This window comes from Helobdella robusta (genome assembly GCF_000326865.2).
Source record: "Helobdella robusta unplaced genomic scaffold HELROscaffold_9, whole genome shotgun sequence".
Lineage (NCBI taxonomy): Eukaryota > Metazoa > Annelida > Clitellata > Rhynchobdellida > Glossiphoniidae > Helobdella > Helobdella robusta.
Genome location: NW_008705512.1, coordinates 1,286,805 through 1,311,473, shown reverse-complemented (window position 1 = coordinate 1,311,473; position 24,669 = coordinate 1,286,805). Strand labels below are relative to the sequence as shown.

Below are 24,669 nucleotides of genomic sequence, written 5' to 3'. Positions count from 1 at the left end.
CCATCATAATCCATTAACGTGTGAAGAAATGATCATTGTTTTTGTACTGAGGTTGTGTTGTGGTTAGTTTGTTTGTTTGCAAAGTTGTTGTTTGGCTGTGTGGTTGTTGTTGATGTTGCTGCTGCTGTTGTTGTTATTGTTTTTGCTGTTGTTGCCGCGATTGTTGTTGCCGCTGCCGCGGTTGTTGTTATTGTTGTTACTGTTGTTGTCTTTACTGCTTCTATTGTTTATTTGCGCGATAATTGTTGCTGCGTTGTTGTCTATGCGTGAAATTGTTCTCAGTGTTTCTGAGTGTTTATCCAGTTATTTCGACGACCAGGTATTTATTAATCAATCTCACCTAAACATGTCAGTGTTATGTCTTCATAACCGATTAATTTGTTTCACTATCATGTTCCTTTGGTATTCATAATGAAATTATACAATTGAAATCATGGAAATTATTCTGTAAAACTTGAAAAGTATTAATTTAATCGTAGCTTTCCTTATCTCATATTGTGCATGTCATAAACTTCATATCATTTTTTATTTGAAACTCGCCATGTATTAAATCCATTTTTGTATATAAAACAGTGGGTAGGTTATATTTTTGTTTTATAACCAATTTATATATATATATATATATATATATATATATATATATATACATACATACATATATGCGATTACGATGTTAATCACTCCTTAGCCATTATTCTCCGATCCACAATGTTCTTCTCTTCATTATTATGGACATCATCGTCTTTAGAATTTTTTTTTTAATATTCATAAGCATGAATAGAATCATCATCCGACATTTCTCTATTATCGTCATCATCATCACCATCATCATCATCAACTTTTCCACCATCATTATTATCACCACCAGTCATCACCATCATCATAATCACCACCACAATGCAGATCTCTGGACACAGACCTGATGAAGGAAGTGATCGACGCCATGTTCGAACGCAAAGTGCAGCCGGGAGAGCACGTGATCAAGCAGGGAGACGATGGCGACAACTTCTACGTCATCGAAACCGGTGTCTTCGACGTTTTCATATCGCGTGAAGTAAGCAGCAGCAGCAACGGTGCGACATCACCAACGTCCTCCGTCAGCGAGCACCTCTCTAGCGGCAAGTATGGACAGAAGGTGCTGCAATTTGATGGAAAGGTTAGCGGTGGTGTGTGTGGTTGTGTGTGGCTGTGTGTAGTTGTATGTAACTTCATGTAGGTGTGTTTGGTCTTTTGTGACTGTGTGTAGTTGTTTGTTTTGATCTGGGGTTGTGTTCAGTTGTTTATGGTGTTGTGTGATGTAATTTCATTGGAAAATATCGGTCTGCATTTTAAAACAACATCTTAATCACTTTGCAAACTTTTTAACGCATTGCGTCCATCAGCCAAACATATTAAATAATGTATTTTTTCATTTTTGTGAGTTATTCACCAACTGACACAGCAAACGTTTTAGTACTTACACCACACACCACACCTGCGGTTGCTCAGTGGCAGATCAAGGGGGTGGGATTAAGTTTGCGCAATTCTTTTAGCCGGCACTATTTTTCTTTCTTTTCTTCTTCTGTTTCTAGAACTGTAAATGTAACGTTATTAATATCTTCATTCGTTCATTAGCTGCTTTTTAATGTTAAGTACCAGTTACGAATTTTGCACCTTTGTTCTCTACTTTTCGGCCTATTTTTCTTATTTTTGAACCTAGTTGAAACGTGAATGTGGCCAAAAAATCGTTCTTTTCAGAATCAGACATAGATCCTTTGGACAATTAATTAACAAATGTTCAATCACAAGATAAATTGTTTTTTAATGATGACATAATTTCACTGAGTTCATTTATATTTTCCCAGTTGTTTACGTTTTTCGGCGCATTTACTTGAGGTTTTAGGGTGTACTTTTTAACACATTCTTTACAACAAAATTTCTTTGCGTGGTCTACAATATCATCTTCAAGAAGCTACCTACAACCATTCAATCAATATCTCTGCATTTTGATAGGACAAACTATTTCATGTTGCTGGGGCTTAGATGAAAAAATTCTATATATAATTTATAGAACACTCGGATAAATTTTAGATTACGGATGCAAAAACTATGGTGCAACGTGTTGAACCTACCTCAACACCTCGAAATTATTTATAAATGAGTCATTAAAAAGATTATTAGAAGATATAGAACATCACTTTCATAAAATCTTCATGTTTTAGCAAAAAAATACCAGTAAATTTAACCGTTTTTTATAATTTTTTTTGGATTACCCAGTAACGATCTAAGATTTTGCCGCTGAAGTTTCATTGTCGACCGGAAAGATCAAGCCAACGGAACGACTCCAGCTTATTATCGATCACAACGAACAACGTGACCGTCCTTACTCCATCGTCTCCTCCCGTAAAAACAGTCCTTCGTGTGTGCTGCCAGTGAGATGCTCTTCCATTAATATATTTTAAATGACCAGCACTTTTAAGTTAATGGAATCATTTCAAAAATTTCTGTGCGTCCGATGCGCTAGCACACTTCCCTTTAATGAATCTTCTTCCAAATTAGCCTCGCAGTTGATTGACAACAGTAGCGATGGTGAACTATGGATGTTGTGATGGTTTTAGTAAAATATTGAAATAGTGAAAAATTCAGGCCGCGTAGATTGTAGAAAGATGTCCCAGTCATCCTACCAAAACGTACGACACATGCCTACATGCAGCGTAACATGTTTATTGGATTTTCAAGCCCTCTCATCCAATTTATGTTGGTATTAGCGTTTTTTCCCTCTCACTCTCTCTCTCTCCTTTCTCTCTCTCTCTTTGTCTACATTTAAATATAAGAAAGAATGAATAAATGAAAAAGTGGATGAATGAATGAGTGAAAGAATGCATAAGGAAGTAAATAAATAAACGCATATGCACACGTTTAATAGTTCATTTTTACTTTTATGATATCATCAACGCTTAAAAGTGCATTTATGTTTCAAACACTAAAATTTTTTTTTGTGATCATTCACTTGTAGAATCAAATCTCAAATAGAAAAGTCTAAATTTCTCCGGTCAATATTAAATATTTTAGAAAAGGCAGATAGGCAGTACACCAAAGTTTATTTCAATCGTTTGTAGTTTATTAAGTTTGCAGTTAGGAGACGAAGTGGCTTGGCTTTTAAAAATGTATTCATCGCATTGACGTGGTTCAAACGCAGAGATTTCTCGACGTGTGTGTGCGGTTGATTCAAACATAACGGTGTGGGTGGGAGGCTTATATATCTGATCAACGAAAAAACGCATAGTGAATGAAAATTCATATATCTTCTTTTTGAAGTTTTTTGTTATCGCAAATATTAGCGACATATCTCAGATTGTTCAAACTTTAATCAATTAAATTTTTACTTAATCGCCATTTGCCAGCTTGTTTTAAATTCACCTACGTTTGAAATATTTGTTGTCGTTGGTTGGCTGGTTGGTTCTGCTCTTCACTGCACTGCATGATGTTGTTATTTATAATGATGTTGTTATTTTTAATGATGTTGTTATTTTTAATGATGTTGTGCTTTTTGGCACGATGATTACGCCGACCGTTGTAAAAATTAACGTCAAAGTTCATCTTGACAAAGTCAATATTTCCCTATATATACAACAAGGAGCACTGATGATGATTCATTCGAATCGAAATATGGCCTTATTTGCAGCATGTATTCGAAAAATAAGTTTATTTTGAATTTTAATAAACTAAACGTTCACCAAAAAACTTTAGTGAGAAAAATCGAAAAAACGAACTACAAACATATTAACGCCAAACATTCGGTAGAATTTATAGAATATTGTAAAAATTATGGTCTATTACCAACATATATATATATATATATATATATATATATATATATATATATATATATATATATATATATATATATAAAACTAATTAAAGTTGGAAGTAATAAAATATGACAAAGAATTCCTGTGATGACACGAAACTTATTGATGTTGAACTGAGCGAGGTGATGACTTGACTTCTCAATCACTGAAATGTTAACACTACTAAAGCTTAACGTTGAAGATAACAACTGTAAGGAGACAACAACTCAATGGGGGTAGAGAGAAATCTGAAGGCGGTCAGGTTGGGCAGCAGGAAAGTCTGACTTTCTTTCTGATGAAATTAATTTTGTTAAATGAACAAAATTTGGTTCTGATACTGAATTGAAAAAACAATTGTAAACTAGGATAATACATAACCCTGCAAAAAATTGTTTGTGGTTTGAAAAATTGTTTCATTTAAAAAATTAATTTGAAAGCTTGAAATTTTTATTACTGATCACTGTTGTGTCAGGGATGAACACAATTTCTAACATACAAAGTTCTTATTCAAATTTTAGACACTTGTTTTCTTGTAGCTGAATTGAAAGGCTTCAAAAAATTATAAAAAATCTAAATTTTGTTTGTTTGCATGTTTCATTGTTTTGTTGTTTCTATGAAACATTCAGTTTGGTTAAACAAATTTTTATTTTTCAATTATTTTTTGTTCAAAATGAATTTACTGATTTACAAATTCATAAATTATGAAATTTAAAATTTATCCATTAGTTCAAATAAATCATCCAAGTCATTTTCTTGTATGTAGCTGCCAAGGAATGTCCGTGTAGTTAGTAATATTTTTTAATTAGCCCTTTCTTTCTTTCGTCCTTTTCTTCTGTTTCTGGAACTGAAAATATAGCGTTATTAATATTTTCATTCTTTCAACAGCTGCATTTTAGCGTCACGCACCTATTAGGAATTTTTCCACTTGGTTTTCCACTTTTCGGACTATATTTATTATTTTAGAACCCTGATAAAACATGAATGTGACCAAGAAGTCAATCCTTTCAGAATCAGACATAGATCCTTCGGGCAATTAATTTACATGATAAATTGCAAGATCAATCACATGATAAATTGTTTTCTTATTGATGACATACTTTCATTGAGTTCAATGATAATTCTTCAGAAGTTCCAGTTTTTCAGCGCATTTAGATGAGGTCTTAGAAGGAACTCTTCAACACGTTCTTTACTATAAAATTTCTTCGCCTAGTCTACAATATCATTGTCCTACTCCTTTAAGAAGCTGTCTACAACTATTCAATTTACATCTCTGCACTTTGAAAGCTTCAAATTCCTCAGTGGCATTTCTGCCGTACAACCTCTGGTGTGGAATGGACAGCGAACAACCATGCGGTAGAGTTCAGGTCTGAACCTGTGAGAGGTCTCGCTGACGAGATCCAACGTCAACTCACGTCTACAGAGAGGACAGGAATTGTGGTTTTCAAGCCAAAATTTTAAACACTGGAAGCAAAAATAATGATTGCAGGGCCTTTTTTTTGGTCGTCTGAACGTTCCTCTGCAGATCGGACAGAGACATCTACCGAGATCGTGCTCAGAGTTGGAGGCGCTGTATTCTAACATAGTTCTTATGGAGATTCAGTTTAAATATTAAATATTATTTTAATGTCTAATTAGAAAATTAATGTTGTTTAAACTGATTTTAAGTAAGTTCTTTCAAAAAAAATTATTAAACATCGCTGAATTAAACTGGGTCAATTCGGAAAATATTTGCTGCTGTTTTGCGACGTAATTTCAGTTTTAAATTTAATTAATTTTTTTTAATTTGTTTACAATTTTATTTATTCTTTTAATAACATTTAGTTAATTATTTTTCTATGCGTTTATTCATCTGACTCAATTATAACTTTTATTATATATATATATATATATATATATATGTGTGTGTGTGTGTGTGTGTGTGTGTGTGTGTGTGTGTGTGTGTGAGTGTGTGTATGTGTATTTGTGTGCTTATTTATTTACTTAATCATCATCTATTTTTCTTATACTAATGTGTATACAGAGAGAAAAAAGGAAAGAGAGAAAGAGGGAGAGAGAGAGAGAGAGAGAGAGGAGTGAGAGAAATAAACATTGTAGCAGTATATAAATTGAGTGAGAGCGCTTGAAATCCAATAAGCATGTATCGCACGCTTTGATAGCATGACATCTTTCTGCATTTTCTGAATTTCATTTGAATCAATCTAACATTTCACTGAACCATCGCAATAACTGTTGTTGTTATTGTTGAAGAGAACTTTTCCATCGCTTTCATTACAAACCAACTGAGAGGCTAATTTAGATGATGATTAAAGGGAAGTGTGCTAATGCATCAGATGCGCAGAAATTTCTGAAATGATTCCATTAACGTGGAAGCACTGGTCATTTTCATTTCCAAAACAGGCTGGCCGGTCGTAATTGTAGTGGTCAACGTATTATCTCCCAACTCTTATGTTGGATGTCTATCTATACGGTAGAATTCAGTCGTAATGTCCTATCGGCAACATTTCGAAGTACATTTATTTATTTTTTTATGATAACATCAACGCTTAAAAGTGCATTAATATATTTAAGATTCAAATACTAAAATTATTCTATATTTTGGGATCATACACTTCTGGGGTCAAATAACGAATAAGGATCCTAAATAATTCCGGTCATAATTATATATTTTAGGAATATTCTGATCTGCACATGTGAACTATTCGACACGTGTACAGTACACAGTACATGAAAGTTTATTTCATTCGTTTGTAGTTCAATGAATTAGTAATAATACAAATCATCTTTCAGTTATGAAGCACAAAGTTAATTCAAAAGCGCTACATTACACACGACTCAATGGAACCACACAACACACACACAAACACACATATATAACACACACACGCGCTAATTCAATCATGGAAAAGATTTCCATTGCATTATTAACATCCGGTTTTTTTAGCAACATTATTATCTGCACGGTGTTGTAGTCTAAATCGCAGTCATTGTACGATGCATCATCATCTTCAGTATAGATGGAAGGAGTTCACATGCAAGCACGCACGTGATGTGCGATCGGCTTGGATTTTTTCTTAAGTAGTTGAACATTTGAAAAGTAAAGATGCAATTATGAAATAAAAATAGACAACTTTAATGGTTGAATTATTTCAAATTTCAGGTGCATTTTAGGTTTTCGCTGAGATGACATTTTATTAAAAGATACATGAATCCCAAAATGAATTTATCCCCACTACAGTTTCATATCGCAACGGTTTTCAAACTGTTGTTTCTAAACGGAAATAAACAATATAAACAAGAGAAAATCGAACAGAAGTTTTTCATGATTTTTGTTCAACTAATAAAAAGATTTCGGTAGAATTAAGATTTATTGAAAACATTAGCAGTTTCCATCCGCTGGTTTTGGGTTTTAACAAGCCGTAAAATATTATCAGCCGCGTAAGGTTTAGTTCTTGTTTCCGTTGTTCCTGTTTTGTTGTTGTTGATATTGTTGTTGTTGATATTGTTGTTGTTGATGTTGTTGTTGTTGATGATGTTGCTGCTGATGTTGTTGTTATTGTTGCTGCTGTTGTCGATGTTGTTGTTGATGTTATTGACGTTGATGCATTGTTGTTATTTTGTTGTTGTTCGTTGAACGTTTTTATTGTTGACGTTGTTGTTTGATAACCGTTGTTGTGGTTGCTGTTGTTGTAATTAATTAATTAATAGTTTGTTGTTATTGGTAGCTAATATTGTTGTTTGTTATTTATTGTTTTGTTGTTTTTGATGTTATTGATGTTGTTGCTGTTGATGTTGTTGACCTTGATGTTGTTGATGTTGTTGCTGTTGATGTTGTTGACGTTGATGTTGTTTGTTGAAAGCTCTTATTAATTTTTATAAGAGTTAGGACTTTGGTATTTGGTATATGAAAATCTCAAAAACAACACAAACTGATTATTGAAGTTGCTCAAATATTGCATACAAATAATCTGCTTGAACTATCGCCTCGTTGCAACACTTAGTTTTGTACATGCTACATGCATCACAAAGTACCTGGATACAACACAACAAAAAACGACAAACATGAAAAATACTTTTATACAATAAAAAAAAACAACAGCAAACATAAAAAAATAAAATATACTTCAATAAAATACAACAACAACAAACATAAAATAAACTTCAATATAACGCAACAACAATAAGCATGAAAAATACTTTAATACAATAAAACAACAACAACAACAACAGCAAACATAAAAAAAATAAAATATACTTCAATAAAATACAACAACAACAAACATGAACCTCTGTATATCGATCACTCCTATTTCCATTTTTATTTCAATTAAACATTTTTGTCCCACGAACAAGTAGGTAGGTATACGTGAGCAGTAGTAGTAGTTGTTGTAGTAGTAGTTGTTGTTGTAGCAGTATTAGTAGTAGTAGTTGTGATTGTTGTTGTTGTTGTAGCAGTATTATTAGTAGTAGTAATAATAATAATAGTAGTAGTAGTTGTTGTTGTTGTTGTGGCTGTTGTTGTTGTTGTTGTTGTAGTTTTAGTTGTACGCCATAAAGAAACATATTTACATACACGTCGATATTGTTGAACGCTAGGACGTGTGCTCTTCCGTACACGTATTTCGAGATGTTTTCTTGTGCTGTGCTGATGTTTGTCTTGGCCGGTTGAGATTTGTCCAATCTTCGCCAACATTTTGTTCAGAAAGGACATATTTCAAGAGTGCTTAATATAGTTTCATTAATAAGTTTAATTGTTACTTATTCAATGAGTTTCCTATTGTTTAAATTATTAATATTTTCATTATAAATTGTCATCATCAGCTCGTCTTCACCAAAAAATTCATTGTCAATTGTAACTGGAGTAGTCGTCGTCATCTTTTCCATTATCATCGTCACAAACCTTTCCACCACCAACCACCATCGCTACCATTACTACTACCAACTACTAACACCATCACTACTAACCACCACGACCACCATCATCAGGGTGATCTTAGTCATTATCTTTCTCATTATCGTCGTCATTAGATCGATCAATATGTTAATCCTCGCTATCTTCTCACTATTAGGAATGTAAAAAATTTCATCATCATTATTATTGTTATAAAAAATATTATTTTTATCATTATTATTATTATTTTATTATTAATAATATTATTCTCAATGACATTGATCGTTCTATCATTTAGGTTATAAGGTACTTTTATAAGATATATTTCTGCCTTCATCACTGTATTATTAACATTGGATGATAAAACTATTTTTATAATAAAAATATCATTATCACTTATCATTGTTACCAAATTCGCAACTATTTTTGTTATCATTCTGTTTTTTTATTACATTTTTGCAAAACTAGGTTTAATTGGTAGGTGTTAAAGTTTTAAAAAGTTGGTTGTTCGTTGTATTTGCAATATGAAATGAATTTCTGAATAAAAATGCACCTGGTAGTAACAATTAATTTTTTCTGTATTGTTTTGTATTGTATTGTATTCTATTGTAATGTAATGTATTGTATCGTATTTTGTTGTATTGTATTATATTGTTTTGTATTGTATTGCATTGCATTGTATTGTATTGTACTGTACTGTATTGTATTGTGTTATATTGTATTGTATTGTATTGTATTGTATTGTATTGTCTTGTATTGTATTTTATTGTATTGTATTTTATTGTATTGTATTACATCGTATCGTACTGTATTGCAATGTATTGTATTATATTGTATTTTATTCCATAGTATTGTATAGTCTTGTATTGTATTGTATTGTATTGTATTGTATTGTATTGTATTGCTCTGTGTTGTTTTAAAACTAAAACAGCAATGCAAATATGTTACTTGATAAAAGTTTTTTTTTCTAAATTGTGAAGAAAAATTTCTGTAATTACTAAAAATTTGGATAATCAATTTGCCGCTAGATCAGAAAGTCATTCATCCATCCATCTACCAAACATTATTGACCGTCTCTTCCATGAGTCTTTGACTTTCCACCACAACATCCGTGCACAGTCTACAACAATATTTCCATTATAAAAAAATTGTTTTTTTAAAACGAAAAAGTTTGCTATTAGAAATTTGGTTTTTACCAAATCAGTGGGGCACAATCTTAATTGGTTTCTATAATTTGTGATTTTTTGGTTAATTTTTGTTTTATTCAGAATATATTTCTGCAAAATTTCCCTGTAGAAAGAATGTCACAATGTGACACAGCAAACAAAATTGCGTGTCCAATGAAATGATTTACATATTTTGGAAGAAAGAAATGACCGCGTTTTACAAAAATATAACCACAATGGATTCGTTGCTTGGATTGGATAGTCCAACTAACATAACTTTCGTGCAATCTACTTACTTCATTTGCGTGTGCTACTTGAATAAATCCAAACCTATGAAGAGCTGCTAATAATGCTGATGTGAAACTAACAAAATGTTCACTCTAACATTAAAAAAAAATTTTCAAATATACAATAAAAAAATCTCAATCATCATTGAACATATCATATTATCATCAACATTCTTTCTAAACCTTTTTTCAACATTATTCCCATGTTGAATCGATGTACGCTGAATTCGCCCGCAAGAAATCGGTGAGTTAAAACCATTTCCAACTTCATCATCGTCATCCAGCATATCGGCATCTTTCATTGTTATTTTTACCGTCATTATCTTTGTTATCATTAATCCTTATTTTGATTTTCATTTAATCATCATTGTTGTCTCTGTCATCTTCCACATTCTCCTCAGAAACATCAACACAACAACTATACAACAACAACAACATCAACAACAACATCGCCAACAACAACATCGTCAACAACAACATCGTCAACAACAACAATAACAACAATTTCACAACTAATTAGAACAGGTAACAATAGCGACAATGGTTTCACGTGAATGTGCGTTTAAAGTGTTGAATACCAATTCAATGTTTGCATTGAGAGTTTTTTTCATCTTTATCGCTTACAAATTAATAATATTTAAAATCTTTTTTGTTATTTATCAGTGTTTGTTTATTTTTGTTCATTTATGTAATTATTTATGGTCTTGCTCTGTAGCGACTGAGTTCGACTGCACGTGCAGTCTTCATAATGCGTGGATTCTAACGTCCTCGCTTTTACTGTGTGGCTGTCTCCCGCTGATACCTGGGAAAATAAACAAGGGAAAATATAATTAATTACCATTACAAATCCACGATTCGAAATTTGTAGCTTATTCGCAAGACTTAATGAACAGCAGCTTATGCAATGCTTCTTTAAAATATGGCCAGCCACATATGATAGATGAGAAGTCGTCAATTGATAGTTTGATGCCCCGTTATGGTTCATGATTGTGACGTTACCACCACATGCCACTAAGCGAAAAGTTCAATCTGCCAAAAGATAAACAACAAAATGAATAACTATCATCAATATTGTAGATCAACAAACAACAACAACAAACAACAAAATTCATCATTATCTTCCTAATTTATCTCAGCACGATTACCCCAAAAGGGCGGAAAAATTTTATTATCTCAATCCATTGTAAGAAACAAATATTTTACCAGCCAAAATCTTTAAACCATTGTTTCTCATCGAAAACTTCACACAATCCACCAAAACAAATTCTGGAAAATGAACTTTAAATGCATGTAATTACTTTCAATGTACTAACTTGCGTATTTGATCTCAGTTTATAGTTTTTAGAGAAACGAGTTTAGTTGGCAACCGCAAGCAAACTTGCACAACTACACATGCAATTATGCAGAAGCATAAATACAAACCTGCTGGCATGCTTTCGCTCTATTCATTCGCAAGAGTGCTCCATGAAATCAATTGAACCACTTTTATGACTTTCCATCCATTGAACTTTTTCATGTACTTAAAGGTTTCTAATTATTTCCTTAGTGAATGTAGCTATCTGTTAACAAAAACCTTGTCGAAGCTTTCACGTTGCCAAATAATTCCATTTCAATTTATGGCAATTAAACACCTGAATTCCGTGAAACTTTTGAAATCAAAATAAATTTGAAATGGAAATGAATGATTCTATAAAAAAATAAAAGTACATGGATTATCAAATAAACAACAAATTTAAAAAAACAATAAAATTAGAGTATTAGACACCATCCAAAATTAAAAATTAAGCGACAAATATCAATGGTATACGTTTGAGAAATCAAACTGGAAATTTTCAACATAACTGATGAAAACCTACGTACGATTGGATATCTGGAAAAAGTTTATTTCAAATTTTTACAGCAGACGTTGAAGAAATGTTACGGAAAGTTTTAGTCCTTATCATTGGTGTGTAAATTACTGATGGAACCTTGATGTCTTCGGATTAATGGTCTGATTTCAAGTCAATATTTTAACTTTGATTCCCGTCAAAAATTCACCTATCATTTAACCCGAAAAAGAAAATTTCAAAACAAATGATTCGATAGCTCTTGAGACTATAAAGACCAAACGAACAACCACACAAACACTCATTTATAGATATAGTCATAAATGTATATATTCATAAATATAGGTACATATGTTTCAGTGTAATTAAATACAGTGCATGTAAATAGAAACATAGATAGATATTAGATAGATATAAGATAGATAGATAGATGAATTAGATAAAGATACAATATTCCCCTGGGTGTATTAATAATAACGTCGAGTGCCAGCATGTAATGATGCATGTTTGGTACGTGACGATTCTTATTATTTTTGTGCGTTATTAATGAGTGCATCTAAATAGCTTCCCACTGCTTCGATTGTAGACAGATCAACAAATTGAATTTATCACACGGATCTCATCCCACTATAAAAAATTATTACCTTTTGTTTAATGTAGACACAAATGCACACACAAATGTTTTATAATCCATTGCATGCACTCAAATGTTTGATATTCAGTTGAAACATACTCCAAAGTATAACGATAGGCACGCTGATGTCTTCCACTCAAATAAATGTAGCTACACGGAAGGGCGAAAATAATGCGATCGATTTGTTTGCATGAAATATTGACGATCAATTCAGTGGAAGCATGAACGTACGACGGATCAGTCAAATTGGAAACATCGCTTTCGAGGTATTAACCTCTCTAAAGGTGATGTCAACACATTCTTTCATTTATTTATGTGGGGAATTTTTTAATGATGAGGCTACAAAAAGTGACGATAGTTGGAGTTGATAAATATAAACGAACTGTAACTTGGACGGTCTGAAGGATTATGAAGCAAATCTCATTTCAAGTTATTTCATCTCCAAACAAAAAATTTTTATTTTAAATTTTTTAAATGTTCCCAAAACCACTGACGTTATAAATTTTGAATTACTTTTATATACACCAGATGAAATCAAACTATGTGCAGCACTTATCATTAAGATTAACATGCAATTGATGCATTAGCTCAAGCAGAAAAAGAGTTGTGTCTGAAGATGTTGAATCCGCAGTTAGCTGGTTCTAATTCTTAATGATCTAAAATAAAACTTCATCCCACAACACCATGCACTTAAGCTACTTTGGTGATTTGATAGTCTTCATGATATGGAAAATTATAAATTTGAATGTAAATGGGTAGGCAAATAAAATTATAAACTAGTTTCAAGCTTGTTACTGGTGCACTTTTAATAAACATTTATGAATGATGGTAAATTTCTTGGTGTTTGTAACAAGCATCGGATTGTTTTTTTGTTTGAAGCTCCTTTATTGATTGTACCTGCGTGGTCTACTCGCACCAAACATCAGTCTATCGTGATATATACTATAACATGTTTTCAGAAACTATATCAATGTTCACTTACATTTTTGTGATTAGCGATGAATTTTATTTCAACATCAAATGAAATCTACAATAATATTGAGATTAATTTATACTTGTTCATCTATCAACATACTTCGAACCTAACGGGATGAACCTAAAACTTATTTTTAAAGCAATGAAAATGACAGCAAACATTTAAATTTTTAATTTAAAATATTTTAACATGAGCTGAATGATTTAAAAAATAATAATTTTTCACGTTCGATTTAACGTTGGAATGCGTCCCGTCAACGAAAGCCTTATTTAAAAATGAAGTTGGCCGTTCGAATTACATCTGAATTATCATCCTTCATTTTACGTGCTTGCTTGCTAATGCACCATTGCAAAAAACCATTTTATAATAAATAAATAGAACATGTGTGTGTGTGTGTGTATGTGTGTGTGTGTGTGTGTGTGTGTGTGTGTGTGTGTGTGTGTGTGTGTGTGTGTGTGTGTGTGTGTGTGTGTGTGTGTGTGTGTGTGTGTGTGTGTGTGTGTGTGTGTGTGTGTGTGTGTGTGTGTGTGTGTGTGTGTGTGTGTGAATTTAATATTTTAGTTGCCGTAAGATAAGAACGACAATCTCCTTATGGGCTTCAACTCTTCTCTTATTGTTGATTTTTCACAAGCCGGCAAGCAACGCAAAATGTGCGTCCATTCAAACCAAATAAAAATTAAAGAAAGAATTAGAATTTAATTTATTATCTGAAAAATTCATTCAACAACTTTTTAATTCATGTGAATTACGTTCAAGAAAAAATTTTCCAGAATAAAATAGAGGATTTAGAATAAATTTAATTTAATTTAATGAAGATCTAGAACATACAGTTTGAAGATGGGAACAGATGAGGCAGCCTGTTTAATTTCTTTATAAGCTCCTTTATTTTTTTCTTTCAAGACGTTTAAAAATTTCATCTCGAAAAGAAGAATTTATCCTTCTGAAATCTATCAAGCGCCGTTTGAAAGCCGACAAAAGTATGAACGAGTTAAAAGTTTTTAACAAGAAAAGACGTCGAAAGTTTTTAAATTAATTCTTAAATTCAATGTTTTCTTTCTAAATTAAAAATAAAATCAGTTGGCCAATTTTAAGTTCAGTTAAAGAGTAATTGTTTTGTTAAAACAAATTATAATTGATGTAAGAAAAAAAAAGCGTTTTAAGCAAACTTTAATTTAATGATATTTGCAACGCCTACGTTTCAATAAAATTAAAGTGAGCCTGTGCTTCTGTTGAATGCAATTTATCATAAACTTCATTGTTGTTTATATTCATTTAATCTGAAAAACTTAAAACTTTTTCAAGTACAAAACTTGGAAAGTCCAAAATGAGTTGGTAAAAGTTAATGTACAACAAAATGTAAAATAATGAAATCTCAATCAACATGAACAAAATAATTAAATTGAAAACCACACAGGGCAGTTTCGGAGAGTTAGCCCTCATGTACAACATGCCGAGAGCGGCTTCAGTGGTGGCAGTCACGGAAGGAACTTTGTGGGCGATGGACAGAAAATCTTTCAGACGAATCGTTCTGCAGAGCGCGTTTCGCAAGCGTCAGATGTACGAGCGACTGTTACAAAGCGTTCCCATGCTCTCCAGCCTGGACAACTACGAAAGGATGACGCTGGCCGACGCCCTGGTCTCAATGACGTTCGAAGATGGCGAGTGCATCATCAAGCAGGGGGACGAGAACGCCAACGGAATGTACTTCATTGAATCTGGATCTGCCAGAGTCACTATCCGCAGGAAGAGTTGTGTCGAAGACAGCATCAACCAGACGAATGGAAAGGAAGTGGAAGTTGTTGAAGAAGACGAAGGAGAGGAAGAAGAAGCCTGTAGATTGATTGGCACTGGATCATACTTTGGAGAAATGGCACTACTTGACAAAACGCCTAGGTAGGTTTTGTTACCTATTTTTTTTTTATATTTTGATACACTTACCATAAATGTGACATAAAAACATAATTTTTACGCTGCAAAAATTTTTGTGGACGTTATTCTCAAAATTCTCTCTAGAAATTTTCGTGTGAAAAATATTTTTCAAATTTGTTGACAGCCGTTGAGACTGGGCTGATCGATTGGGGAAATGCGTGTTGAAGTGATGAGAAACGATTGTGATGGATTGTTATTTCATCTGATGATTAATCTGCCGAGGAAAAAATAAAGAATAATTATTATGACAAACTGTTTATTTATTCTACTTTTTAATTATTCATTTATATTTTCAGCCATAAATTCTATCATTTAATATTCATTCATTTGTTCATTCATTCATTCCTTCATTCATTCATTCGTTTGTTCTTCATTCAAATAGTTATCCCATTAAACCTCCAACGATCGTTATTAAAATCTCTGATGAATGGTTTTTAACTTATAACTACATAATCGCTAACTAGTAAGATGAAAATTTGTTCAAAATAACTTAAAACCATTCAACTAAAATCGATCCAAGTGAGATAAAAATTACTTGCCCGTCTCTCAAACGAGATTCATGATGAAATAAATAAGATCCACCACATAGACAAACAAAACTGCCAGCTAACAGCCAGCTAACAGCCAGCTAGCAGCTAGCTAGCAGGCAGACAGAAAGGTACGTTCATAACGAGTTTCATCATTTCCGTTGATGTTCTTTTAAAACTACTTTTGTCTCCATCATGGCTTGTTGTTCACTAACGATAACTTGGATCATAGTAACCTTTTTTTACTTTTCTCTTTATCAGAATTATTTTTGTGCCTATTTATATTTTTACTCATACTACTACTATTGCTGCTACTACTATTATTTCTGCTACTACCACCAACACACCACCACTATTACAACATCATCTACTACTACTACTAATACTACTACTACTACCACTACTACTACTACTACTACTATTATTGTTATTATTATTATCACTAAAAATAAAAGATATTATTATTATAACACAGCATTTTTTGAGCGCCGATAAAATGCAATCTCAAAAGCACTTACTTCTTCTTCTACCACCACCATACCACCACTATTACAACATCTAATACTACTACTACTACTACTACTACTACTACTACTACTACTACTACTACTAGAAAAAAAAATAATAAAAAAAAACTTGCATAAAATTAGGGAAAAAAAACATCCTTCTGGTCAAGTCTCCGTGAACGTTGATATGAGGTAAACAAAACATCCTTTCTTGTTGCTGTATCGGCGACCAGAGTCTCGGAGTCGCAATTTTTTGAGGAGTCGGAGCTTTTTATCCACACAGAGGAGATATAAATCTTTGTTAAATCAGCGTATCATGTATGTATTTTTACGTACAATACACAACACATTGAATTCGGTCTTATTGATTGTGTAATAATCATTCAGAAATGACACACACACACACATCCAAAGTAAATTACACATACGCACACACATTCATACCAACACACACACACACACACATACAATCACACACACACACACACACACACACAGGACGGCCAGTGTGTATGCAGACGGAAAGGTGAAGGTCGCATTTTTGGAGAGGGACTCCTTTGAGAGGCTGCTAGGACCGTGTCTAGACGTCATGAAGAGAAACACCGCCGGCTACAAGAAGTCTGGCAGTCTCAATCATTGATTGCTTCATCTACTTATTGACTGTTGGGTAGTTCGGTTGATTGATTGATTGATTAATAAATTGATTGATTGAATTGATTGATTGATTGATTGATTGATTGATTGATTGATTGATTGATTGACTGACTGACTGACTGACTGACTGACTGACTGACTGACTGACTGACTGACTGACTGACTGACTGACTGACTGACTGACTGACTGACTGACTGACTGACTGACTGACTGACTGACTGACTGACTGACTGACTGACTGACTGACTGACTGACTGACTGACTGACTGACTGACTGACTGACTGACTGACTGACTGACTGACTGACTGACTGACTGACTGACTGATTGACTGACTGACTGACTGACTGACTGACTGACCGACCGACCGACCGACGACTGACCGACTGACTGACTGATTTATTAGCTGGTTGGCTGATTGATTGATTTATTAGTTTGTTGGTTTGCTGGGTGATTGATTTATTTATTAGTTGGCTGGCTGGTTGATTGATTATAATGGTTCCCCTAATCAACCTCGTCAACATTTCAATTCATTTCAATGGTACTATTAGTTGTGTCAATACACTAATACAAACAACGAGTTTACGTACCTAACAAACATTTGTTTAGTCCTTTAAATATGATTTTATACTATTTTTGTTTTTAACGTTTAACCGATGCCAAATAACACTGCTTCAATGGCAATATTTTGTAATTTGTTCCAATGAATTACTACTTTTGAAAAAAAGTAAATGTGGAAATAAAACAGAAATATCGAGAAAAAACAGAACTGAGCGAATTGCTTGATCTTGAAACTTTATGCGAGTGCATGAGTACGACTCGTTCAAAGTACTACGCTGTTATCGCCAGAAGGTTGAATAATACGATGAAAAATTCTTTTCTAAAGCATGTTATTTTCAGTTACCTCTTCTTGTTCGTTTTTGAAAAGAAACGCGTCCAAATCATCATTTTATCTCATTGCGTGAATATTTGGTTTTATTTGTTAGATTTAACTGCGTTTAATAGTAATTAAAATTAATTGTATTTATTCATGTTAAATTTTACTAACCACGCACAAATTAGATTTCAAAGATTTTCATGATACTTTTAATCATTCATTCGAGCTGTAGATGTACACACAGTAAGTACATCAAGAGTGCAGTATGAATGAATACGTGTTACAAGCGTGGAAGTTTATTGCTGGAATCAGCCAGACACGTTGCTTCTAACCGGGGCTTCGAACCGTAATTTTTTTTGTTCCGGTTTTCAGTTTCGGTTCGACTAACAAAATATATATCGGTTCAGTTCCGGTTTTCGTTACAAATAAAATTTCGGTTCGGTTCGGTTCGGTTCGGTTCTGGTTATCGGTTCAGTTCCGGAAAACGTTTTTGCCCATCAAAGTTATCAAATTTTGTAAATGGTCCTCGCAATCCTACTGGCGCAAATTTGTAAAGCAAAGTAAAGAACACTTATAAAATGATGTATAATTATTGATAAGAAGCCAAATTAAATTAAAAATTCCGTAACAAATAATTCTGAATGCAATAATCACGAAACTAAGCGAAAAAAAATTTATTGAAATGAAAAGTTAATTTCTTTGACATTACGTGGTGGAGCGCGCTAATAAATTTGCGGGCAAATATATTTAATTAATTATATTTAATTGCGTTTTTGTAAATGTTGCCGGTATCGCGTGTATCGGATATTTTAGTTATTGACATATCATTGTTAATTAAATTTCAACTCAATAAGAAACTATTAGTCATGAATTTTTTAAGTTTCTAAATATACAAAAAAATGTGTTCAAATATTTTTTTAGCCAGCAAATGGAAACAAAGTATAAAAATGCATAACATTTCTCAGAAAACAAAAGTATATACTTATATACAATGACTAAAACAGATGAAAAAAATAGAAGATTAAAATGATCAAAGATATAATACAAACAAAAATAACAAAGACTTTTGAAAAATTATTTATAGAAGTGCTCGTTATAAAAAATATATTAACGGCTTCGAACCGGAACGTTATTTTTTTCGTTCCGGTTTTCGATTTCGGTTCGGCAAGCAAAAAATATTTCGGTTCAGTTCCGAGTTTCGTTCCGGCTAAAATATCGGTTTTTTCCGGTTTTCGGTTTCGGTTCTGTTCCGGTTCGAAGCCCTGCTTCTAACTAACCAAATGACTTGAATCATAAGTTTTCTTTGAAGTTTCTTTTGAAAATATTTTCATTATTTCCAATTGTTTATGCGAATGTTATAAAATGTCCCATACAAATTTTTGAATATGATCATTTGCATTTTATTTTTTGCACCATCCTATCCACCATCATCAAAACACATTTATTTTTTTTATTTTTATTACTCCATCTGCTTGTTGGTCTGCAGATTGGAAGATGATGTGGAACTGTTGTCTCAAATGCAGTTAGGTTTCATTTTAATGTAACAAATTAATTTTGGTGTATAGAATGCACGCATACAATAAAAATAAATGAAATCTGTTTGATGCAACTGTTTTTTACATTTAGCTCACGCTTTTGATTCAATCAAAATGTTAAAGTTTTAAAATACAATTTCATGGCTTATAGTGAGATGAGCCTGAAACTGCAGTTGGCATTTTCATTTTGAATGATGCTGCATGCGGGTGAAATAAAACAATGGACCTCGTAATGTCATGTCATTAATTTTGGAAGAGCAGTGAATTTTTAAACGTTCTCGCTGAAAGGCATACATACGTTTTCTTATCAACTTTTAGCTTTAACCTAAAAAAAAATTTTTGAAATTTTTTAAAATCCTCTTTAAAATTTAATTTGTTAGTTTAGAAAAACATAAAAAAATAAGAAACATCAAAATAATCCTGCAAAGCAATGAACCAAAGTTTTTAAATCTTCTCCCTTCCATTTTTGAACGACACGTCCTTCCGCCCAGTTGCACAGGACCCTCCCTCCAAAAACAACGCAAAACGAATGGAAAACAGCAATGAAAACAAACATGCATGCATCGAGTCACATTTTGTACCAGCAAGCAGAAACAAACGCAATGGACTCTCATTGGAATTAAGGACAATTGATTTTTCCATTGACTGACATGCTGACGTTTGATTGCTTCCAACTACAAAAACTCTCTTCACACAGCACGTTTCATCACTTCACATGGCTGAAAACCCTTTTTGCACGATTATGTTTGAACGGTTTCAATGAATTTTGTTATAGCAAAAATTTTTTCAATTCCAGAGTATGTCTCGCACCAAAAATACAGGAGATTTCGTTTATGAATATGTTGAAGTTCACAATGCTGAAGTGATTTCGTTTCCATCCTCACTTCATATTTCCATCCAACACTTTCAGTTTTGAGCACCATATTCATTGATCAACCACAAAATACTTTGCTATTTTCTTAAATGTTTTGAAATTGCTCTAAAATGCATTTGTTTATTGAGGTACGTTTCGAAATGTAGGTTGTCGACTGTCAATTAAACATCACGGTACCAATGCTGCCATATATTGTGGAACTGAACCTATTCTCAACAAGCATCTCATTGAAATGGTTATTCGTTTTGGCATACATCTCGGTTTCATGTATTCATTCTTGTTTGCATACACAGCCTCTGGTAATATCGATTTATATAAAAAAGAAAGAGATAAAGAAAGAGAGTGAGAAAGAACAAAAGCGATAAATAAATTTATTTGAAAAAAAAGGCGGCATTTAAAAATATAAAAGTTGATTCACTTGAACCATCTGTTTACACCACAATCGTGATCACCATCAAGAAACTTAAATGAAAATGCACTTGTCCAATCAAACTTAACCATCAGAATATCAATTCGGTGTGTTGTTTACAGATTTGTGTAAATTTAATGAATAAAAGTAATTATTTTGAATGGAAATGAATACGTATGAAAACGTATTTACATTGAGCCATTCGTGCGAGACCTCCTTGTATGGCACATTCATGTTTGTGTTTTTTCCGGTCTTTAAATGTTTTGTACATGATTATCAATATCAACCACACAAACTCTCTCACACATTTATATAAACAGTATTTATATACAATATACACACTTTTACATCTAATATCCTTGAATTACTGTTAATATACTGGCGTTGTCTTGATTTTCGTGCATATTTATTTCGTTTTTTTAAATTATAGTTACACGGATAAAACTTATGCAGATAAAATAATTTGTATGCTTTATAATTTTTTTATTTACGAATTTGTGTATATTCAGCACCATGCAGCTATATATCTTGTCTTGCCTGTAATCACAATCATACAGTTCGATTGTACAAAATATGTACAGTACATGGATGTATCGTATCGGCTGGCGATCAGGGCTGTGACAAGACAATGTTTTTTAAAAACAAGACATGATAAAGACACTGAGAGTTCAAAACGAGACCGAAACGAGACTTTCAAATAGCATATCTCGAGGCATCCGAAGACAAAACAAGAAATTCGAGACAAAAACGTGACCAAAACGTCAAAATTTGAAAAAATCATTAAGAATTTTTTAAAAAAGTCAGATTTTACCAATGAATGAATTGTATAATGCAAAATGATATGAAGCGTGAAGAATTACGATTGCTCCGCTTGGACCTTCTGATTGATGTGATTATCTTGATTATGTCGTAATTACTTTTAAATTACCATTGCCTGATGTTACTACCAAGCACTGTCAATGAGAAATTTGTTTTTCAAAATATGTTAACATGTGTGCATGTTTTAATGTATGCTTATAGAAGAGTTTACCAAAATGATTTTAAAAAAATGCATGTATAAAAAATAATTTCCTACCACGTCATGCTTTTAAGACGTATCAAGACAGTTAACAAATGATACCAAGACTGACATTGTTTTAAAACGAGATTAGACAAAGTCGAGTCTAACATTTTGACGTCTCGAGGCAAGATAAAGATAGTATAGAGCTCGTCTCGAGGCGAGATGTTGTCTCGAGAAGCCTCAGCCCTACTGACGATAAGATAGTAATAAAATGGAATTTAAAAAAAGATGCATGCGATGTTTTAATGTTGTTGATGTAATTAATGTAATGACTTAAACACCTTAGTAATTATAAACATACAGGTATTAATTAGCTAAATGTTTTAAAAGATTTCTCAATAAAGACAACCGCACTAATTAGATTATAGCATTGTATACGTGTGTGTACGTGTGTGTATGTGTGTATGTGCGTGTGTGTGTGTGTGTGTGTGCGTTCATTTAATAAGTTCACACAAAATTATTTCTGAATGTTGAAATGTAACGTGACATTATTTTGCATTGGCAAATTATCATATACGTTTATCCAGTGTGAAAATGTTGTGATTTTCATTTTTGTTAATGATCAAATTAATTGTTCGATTATTAATTACGAATTAATGTTGTGTTTTTTAATTTCACTTATTGTTTCTGAAACAGTTTTCTTTTAAATTTTATTGTGGGTTTTTCTAGAAAATAAATTCAAAACAAATCTAATTTGATGGTGACCAAAAAAATTAATAATTTATTTATCTAGCGCTCATTATATTAAACTATGTGCATTGATAAATGATGGATAATATTTCGTTCAAAGAATATGTGATATATCCATCATGGAAGTCAGATTTTTGTTAAAAATAGGCAGATTTGTGGTTGACTGTTGCACGTTGCAATGAAAATCGTGATAGGATGCAAAATGACCCCCTACTACAGCTCTTGGAAACAATCTTCATCATGTTGTTCAAAGGTTGTATCTTAAATAATTAAGGATTGTTTCTTTAAGTTTACTAGTAATCACAACCCAACCAGTGGCTGTGTGATTCGGTGACACATCCCCATTGCCAGTACAGAATGAGCAACATTTATTCCCAAAGTGTGTACGAGCGCATATTTTGAAGTGTACTACTTTGCTCTATAATCTCAAGTAAAACACTTGCAAATGTTCGCTATTGTAAATGTTATGCTGGCGGCATCCTGATTGGCAATGGCGACATCATGCTTGTTTCGAAACGTCACAAAACAATTGAAGAAATGTGGATAAGCCGAGTTGAGCTGGTTCAGTCTTTAGATGCTGAATGCTTGTAGCTTGTTTGTCGTAATAAAAACCTCAATCTCAAATCTCGTTTGTTAGTTTGTGTTTATTTGAATTAAGTGGTTCAAATTTCATCGTTTTAACTTGAGTGAAACTTTTTAACAGCAATTGATGGATCCCTATAAAAATGACTTCAATGTGAAGCAATGGTTGAATGAAATTATTCAAAATAAATAAAAACTGGCGAAATAAAAAAAAAGTGAAAAAGTGGGGCAGCATATTTTTGATCTATAAAACAAATTATTTGGTTTTTAAACAAATTACAAAAAACAATGCAACAAAGTACATCACCAGACCAGCAGACCAAAGTTGTCAACATTAACAGTAGTTGATGTTGTAAGGACGCATAAACAATCATCGCAAGAAAAATCACTCAAGTACAAAAAGTTATGTTTCGTCTTTCATCTCAAAAATGTTCAAAAACAAATGTCCAAATGTTCATGCAAACATGAAAATTTATTTCACAATTTGCTGTGTTATTTTAATGACGTGTTCCTAAAATGCAAAAAAAATAGTTTTTAAAATTTTATTTTAGTTTGTTTTCCAATTTAATTAGACACAGGCTAATGGGTGTCACAGCCTTGAAAATTTAACTTGTTATAATTTGTAAAAATAAATGGGTGAATTAATGAACATTAAAAAGCTCTACGGTAAATAAATTTATAACCTCCAAATTAAAACCAATTTAGAATTACAGTAACAGGTGAATTATGTGGTTTGAAATTTTTATTTGCGTTCGCTTGGTGGAACAAGATTTTGAAAATTATGGATACAAAGATGGCTCTGGTCTAAAAGGCTAAAGCCTTTCCTCTTCAATGAAAATTTTTGTTAGAAAATAAAATGCAAACTCGTCGTTTATAAGACGCTACGAACGTGGCGTTAGTAGCGTTTAGAATCGTCACCCACGCCACAGCGAAACATGCTTGATATGAAAAATCTTTAGAGGTATATAATAAAAATAAATCAATAAAAGTCAACTGAAAATAAAATTGATCGGCAGACATGAAACATCTTGTCTCTATAACAAATTGTACGCTAGGACAAAAACGTATTTTACGATTAGGTGCGTAATTGTTTATTATTATTATTATTATTATTATTATTTATCAGTCATTATACCATAAATGTGTTCACTATTAACCAACAACAACTTCCTCTACCTACATCTCCTACAAAAATGTAGCTATATTATTATCACGTAACAAGCGACAATTCGTCAGTCAGTCAGCAGTTATGAAAATGTGTGTTTTGTGTTAGGTAGGACGATCCATCCATCCATTCGTCTGTCCGTCCGTCCATCCGTCCATCCGTCCATCCATCCATCCATCCATTCATCCGTCCATTCATCCATCCGTCCGTCCGTCCATCCATCCATCCATCCATCCATCCATCCATTCATTTAT

At 32.6% G+C, this 24,669-nt stretch overlaps 1 protein-coding gene across 1 annotated transcript in view; it reads left to right on the top strand.

Annotated features, from left to right (window-relative positions):
• HELRODRAFT_108583 (hypothetical protein) overlaps positions 1-17,209 on the top strand; it is a gene marked incomplete at its 3' end in the record, with an annotated part of 33,060 nt that extends 15,851 nt beyond the window's left edge. The window contains exons 3-6 of the mRNA XM_009033081.1: positions 904-1,096; positions 15,022-15,355; positions 15,413-15,500; positions 17,068-17,209. Of these exons, the coding sequence (XP_009031329.1) occupies positions 904-1,096; positions 15,022-15,355; positions 15,413-15,500; positions 17,068-17,209 (757 nt within the window). The remainder of the gene's footprint in view (positions 1-903; positions 1,097-15,021; positions 15,356-15,412; positions 15,501-17,067) is intronic.
• Positions 17,210-24,669: the final 7,460 nt, after the last annotated feature.